Raw genomic sequence first — 6,000 nt, 5'->3', positions numbered from 1 at the left:
CGTCATCCTCGGCCAGCGTCGCCAATGGCTGCACTTGCCGGGAATGACGGGAGTTGTAGTCCGACCCATCTGGAGGGCGCCAGATGGCGGAAGCGGCTCGTTCCCCGGCTGGAATCTTTTGGGGCAAAACGCGTCTTAGCAGGCTGAGACGCGCAAAGGGGAGGAGCCGGGCTCGGCAGTGACGTCACTCCTAGCAGCCTCTCAGACTAACGGAAGGGAAAGGTGGTCCCCATGAGGTCGCACGGGATTGGCTGCCGAGGGGGGAGGCATTCTTCCCCCCGCCCCCGCCCTGCCCGGAGTTCTGTAAATAGTTGCTTGAGGGGCAGCCGCTGGCTCGGCGTTGCGGCGGCGGCGGCCCTCGTTGGGAAGCGCAGCAGCAGGACTCCCGTTAAACTCGGCGCTGCCTTCCAGATAGGTAAGCCCGGAAGTGCGCGGGCGCTCCGGAGGGGCAGCCTCTGCGCTGGGAAGCGCTCAGGGGGCTCCTCGTTGCTGGAGGAGGGTCTTTGCGGCTGGGGCCTAGCCGCCTCCAGAGATCCCGGCACCGACGCGCTGCTGCTGCGCCTGTTCCAGATCCTGCCGCGTGGTTTAGAGCCAGGGCCTCGTAGGCCTCTTAGGGGAAGCGGAGGGACCGGGGCGGGGACCGGTCTCGCGCTGCTCCGGTCCAAACCTGCGTCACATTTTAACGGGGCGCTCCATCATCGCCTTGTTTCCTTCCTCGCCTTTCCCCATTTCTCTTCAGCCTGGCAAGTAGCCTTCCCCAATCTGGTGCCTACAGATGTGTTGGACTACAACTCCCAGCAACACCCAGGCAACTGGCTGAGCGGGATGCTGGGAGGGCTGCACGTTCTCACATTCAGTGTTGGACCACAATTCCCAGCATACACACAATGCTGGCTAGGGGAAGCTGGGAGTTGTGGCCCAGCACATCAGGAGGGCACCAGATTGGGGAAGGCTGCTGTTCTAAATACCTAGCTCTCAGTAGGTAAGGGAGGATGCAAACTCCAAATGAATTGTTACTTGCAGGTAGTCTAGTTGTCCAAACTGACTGCCCTGAGACTACTCTGGAGTAAATGCTTTTGTAGGCCAAAGAATCCTAGTTGTTGGCTCCATTCATTTTTTATATAAAAAAAGGGCCCTTCCCTTCTGCTAGGGATGGGGAACGTGTGGCTCTCCAGAAGTTGTTGGAATGCAACTCCCATCATCTCTCATTAGTAATGCTGGCCAGGACTGATGGAAGTTGTAGTCCAACAATGCCTGGAGGATCACATGTTCCCCACCCCTTGTTTTACACTACATAGGCCAGCAACTAAAAGGTATGGTGAGCAACTTTTTCCCACCCTCTTTTTGTTATTTTAAGCAAAGGTAGCCATGTTGGCCATAGGTAAAATTCCAAAATCCAGATTGGGGTAATATATATATTATATATATATAATATATATATCCAGATTGGGGTAATATAACTCCAACAAAAGATCACCAAGAATGTTCAGTTTTGAGATCTCCAGATCTGTTCATCAGCAAGATCTCTTCATCAAGCAACATGTCCAGATCTCTTCAACAGGGGAAGGGGGAGCAGAGGACAAAAAACACTGACTTGATGGTGAAGTCACATTGTCTGCATGTTCAGAGCCCCAACATAGAATGGGGGAGAAGGGGTGTGCAGACATTCAAATTAGGCTATGCAGGCCATGTGATGGTTACAGGACTCTTTGGTCTCCCTTCCTGCATTCCTAGAATGCAGTTTCCAGTCTGGAAACCTGAAGGATTTTTAGCTTGAAGGAAAGTTATGTTTTTTATCTTACTTCTCTGGTAGACAGACACTGTTAACAGCATTTGCAACTGCTTTAGATAGTTCTAGATACGATGTAACTGCATGCATAACATAGTTTTAATACAAGTTATTTATCCCTTGGAACAACCTTTTTGTCATCACAATCAGGGTGGTTAAGACTGGTAAGAATGTGGCTTTTTCCAGCTTTCATTGTATGTATATTGGTGCCCAGATTAGCTAGGTTATTTATTTAGCTCCCTCTTAGGTCAATAAAGATCTCACTTACATTACCAAATACTGCCCTTGGTACTTTTTTGGGGTGGCTGCTTGTGCACTGAATGGTTATTTTCTGCTTTTGAAGCTTCACTGTAATGTTTCCCTGGATGCAGGGTTGCCATCTTTCTTTCTTGGCCTTTTTACCTAACCGCTTGTTGTGTAACTGTTATAAGTGGTGTTTTGCCACCACTTATTCATGTGACGGGAAAACTTCACATTTCTCCCACTGTTAAAGGCATAGGAACCCTGTCTGGATTTGGAAGAATCAATAATACTGGTATTAGTTGACCTCTGCTAATTAGGATCCATGAGCACTTTCAGGCATGGCAATGCATATATTATGTTTTCCATTTTGTGCTCTGTTGTCATAATAGCAGCCCTGTATTAAAGGTGTTTTTAAAACGTGTTAAATACAGTGTATATTTTTCTCTTTCCATCTTTAGAAAGCCAAGCCAAGGGAGCCATAACATAGCAATGTAGTTCCCCCTACTTAGAAACGGCACCATAGACCTGTTCTATGGGGCAGGTGCTTGTGGCGATGACATCAATGGGGTTGGGGCGGGACGGTCTGGTGAAGTTTACCACTCGCTTGCTAATCCAACTTGGATTAGCCCCTATGAATGATGAATTGAGGAACTGAGACCAAATAGTTATGAATAAATGCACGGAACTGTACAGTACTGGTAGCTGCAATAGCCAGGTTGTTTAAGCTACCAATTAAATTTATTTTGTTCTCTCTATATCCATTCCAATAGATTGTGTTACTAAAAGTATCACTTCAGGTTGCCTTGGGGACTGTCAGACTAAGAATAGATTGTCAGTTGATTTTACTTTAAATCATATGTATGTGCAAACCTATTCCTAGCCTGATAGTGCCCCCATGCCAAATTGGAGTGGTACTTTTAGTAATACCTTTGATTCTAACACTCCAATCTATATTTGTAATTTTACATTGTTAATATGTATCGGTGTTGTTACAGGAAATTAATGTTATACATATTAACACTGAACAATTGCGAATGTCCATTCTCTTATTAGTTTTCTGCTGACTTGATATGTACAGCAACAATTGTGATGTCAGTTTCACTTTTAGTTAATTAGTATTTTGGTTTTACCTCCTGTGGAAGAGGGTGCTTGTTTCAAAGCAAAGCTGCATGGTTGTTGAAGTGGTAACTAAGGGCGCAATCCTATGGCCACTAGTCAGCGGCTAGACGGCCATAGGATAGACGAAATGGACTGTCCAGCCGTAAATGTAGGGTGGCTGAAGTGCAGAGGGGATGATCCCCTTTGTGCTTCTTCTGCCCTGCATTGGATAGGTGGTCACCTCCAAGTTTGGAGGCGGCCGCCTATCCCGATAGGATTGAGCCCTAAGTTGTCTCTTGGGGGTGCAGTAAGAATATCCTCAGTGCTGTAGCTATATGATCGCTTGCAATTTTTGTTTTTAGAATGTAAAACAAAGGCCAGGATTTCATGTTTCTTACGTTCATGCAAGCAGAAACACACATGTACAGGTCATGCTTTGAATAATAATGTTGGAAGGGCCTTTTAGGCCATCGAGTTGAAGTGCCTGCTCAGCGCAAGAAGTTCCAGAGCTGGAGATGGCTGCCCAGTTACTGCCTGGAGGTCGTGGACCCCTTTAGGCAATTGTCAACTGTTACTGTCAAGATGTTTCTCCTGGCTTTCAACCAAAATCTACCCTTCTGTAGATTAGGCCTAGTCCTGCCAAGAATAAGTCTTTGCAGTCTTCTTTTTGACAGCCCTTCAGGTATTTGAAGAGGGCTTCTCCATGCAAGGGCAGCAATGGGTTGCATCCAACGGTGTCATTCTGCTGATGGAAGCGGTTCCATCAGCTGAACTCGGAGAAGGGAGATTTCCCCTCCTTCTCCCCCAGCCCCCCGCAGCTCCCTGCATGCCATAAGATCTGCTCCACAGGGCTGGGTAACCCTCTGGAGCAGTTTTTCTGGAGGAGAGAGGAAGAAAGTTCCGTTATACCAGCAGAAGTCTGCTAGTGTGGCATTGGATTGAATTGAATATCTCATACCCACTCCACCTCAATCAGTCCTTTTTCATCAATGCCAGCAGCAGTTATAGTTGGGGTGGCCAGCCTGTGGTCCTCCAGCTATTGGTAAACTGCAAATTCCATCATCCTTGACCACTGTCCATGCTGGCTGGGGCTGATGAGGGTTGAAGTCCAACCACATCTGGAGCGTCACATGTTCCCCACTCCTACCTTGCAGCTTTCAATTTGTCATAAATCTCTGAAGCTCCTGTTATTACTTGGACTGCTTATCACTTTTCCTCCTGTCCTCTGTTGGGTTTGCTCTTGATGCCCGGCAGGTACCCATGAGTTAAGATCAGCTCAGTGTACAGAGTCAGTACTGAAATGGAATTCAGCCCTCAGGCTGAAAGAGGTTCTGCACCCTTGCCCATGTGTAATCTAATTTAGGGCACAATCCTATGCATGTTTAGACAGAAAAAGGTCCTACAACCCCTAGCATTCCCCAGCAGCCATGGCTGGGAGTTGTAGGACCTGCTGAAGTTTGCGGACCATTTTCAAAGGGAGCCCCGCCTGCCACACCTTGCAGTAATCCAGATGCGAGGTTATCAGAGCATGGATAACTGTAGCTAGCCTATCTCTGTCCAGATAAGGGCGTAGTTGGCATATATCAGCTTAAGCTGTGTGTTACAAATGGTTTCAATGAAATAAATAAATGTGAAATTGGATTGTGGGTAAAAGTACAACAAGCCCTGGGGTTGTGGGTTGTCATGATTTCGATGAGCCTGATCTGGCTGGATCCTTTACGTGGGGCTGTGTATCGTGAAGTGACTGAAAAGAGTTTACCATTCATCCTACCACTGTCCATGGGCAGTGTGAACGCACGCTTAATTCCAGAGATCCGAAGGGGAATGTTAGGATTGGTTGGCTTATATTGATGGCCCAGGTCAGCCGTTCTCATTCTACCTGCTGTGATTATGCCATTTGGAATGATTCAATGCTTACGCTTGAGGCAGTAATGTGATTTCTGACATATTACCTCATTGCTTCCCTCATTATTATTTTTACCTCATGTTCTCATTTAGCGAGGAAGGCCACATTCGGGAGTGGGGAGGTTGGTCTGAGAGAGCTCGGAATATTAGCATGGTTAATTGGCAATGTGCAGTTCATTATGGCTTCTGTGTTGTTCATTATGCTAAATCATAACCGTCTCAGTTTTACAGCAGATTTCTAAGGAGACCAGACCCCCCCCCCCCCCGCTGCTGCTGCTGCTTCTTGTACAGCCATGCCTGTTTCTAGGCACCTTATGTTGTCTTCCTTTATTACTTTGTCTTTGCCACTGTCAGGTTTTTATCATGCTCCAAGCATTCAAATGCACTGGTGGTAAGTTTGAGAGCCACCTTTCAAGGTGGCGGCATTATCATAAATCTGTCCTGGCAATCAGGAGGGAGGATGTCAATGCCTGGGAAAGAAGAGCCCCTCTGGCCCCACGGCATGTCAAGCTCTTAACCAACCTCGGATACAAAGTTCTGGTGCAACCATCCAATCGAAGGTCCATCCATGAAAAAGTAAGTACTGACATATTTGTTGTGGTTCATCTAATGAAATACCATCATTACGCCAACTCATAAAATATCATAAAAGAATGTGCAAGGTTTTGAGATCTCCAGATCTCTTCTTCAGGCAAGATGTTATGAAAAGCAGATGGGTGGTGGTGTCTGCAAACCCTTTTGGAGGAGGGTTTGCAGACATTCAAGTTGGACTCCACCAGGTGATGTGATGTTTTCAGGTTTCAGTGTACCACTGGAAAGCATAAAGTAGCAGAAAAATTTTGATCCTCCCTTTTCAAAAATATAAAATTGTTGAGTCTAAGAAAAGAAAATGCGTACAGCATGCGTTAGACTTGCATGTCGAATGGAACTAATGGGGCAAAGAAGGCCATTTAGGTGACAGAGGG

The 6,000-nt window shown here is 46.8% G+C and overlaps 1 protein-coding gene across 3 annotated transcripts in view; it reads left to right on the top strand.

Moving 5' to 3' along the window:
- Window positions 1-328: 328 nt before the first annotated feature.
- Window positions 329-6,000, top strand: part of AASS (aminoadipate-semialdehyde synthase) — a 49,464-nt gene continuing 43,792 nt past the window's right edge. The window contains exons 1-2 of one of the 3 annotated variants that reach the window (XM_084810836.1): window positions 329-415; window positions 5,390-5,611. In XM_084810836.1, coding sequence (XP_084666962.1) covers window positions 5,399-5,611 — 213 coding nt within the window. In that variant the 5' untranslated portion in view covers window positions 329-415; window positions 5,390-5,398. Of the gene's footprint in view, window positions 416-5,255; window positions 5,612-6,000 lie in introns of those variants that run through there. The other 2 variants (XM_084810838.1, XR_014784443.1) reach the window with 2 other exon arrangements.

Source organism: Heloderma suspectum, chromosome 7 (assembly GCF_057233095.1).
Source record: "Heloderma suspectum isolate Gila_16-S chromosome 7, 16-S_ref, whole genome shotgun sequence".
NCBI classification, from domain to species: domain Eukaryota; kingdom Metazoa; phylum Chordata; class Lepidosauria; order Squamata; family Helodermatidae; genus Heloderma; species Heloderma suspectum.
The sequence above is the reverse complement of the archived record's forward strand: the minus strand, read 5'-3'. Positions and strand labels throughout refer to the sequence as shown.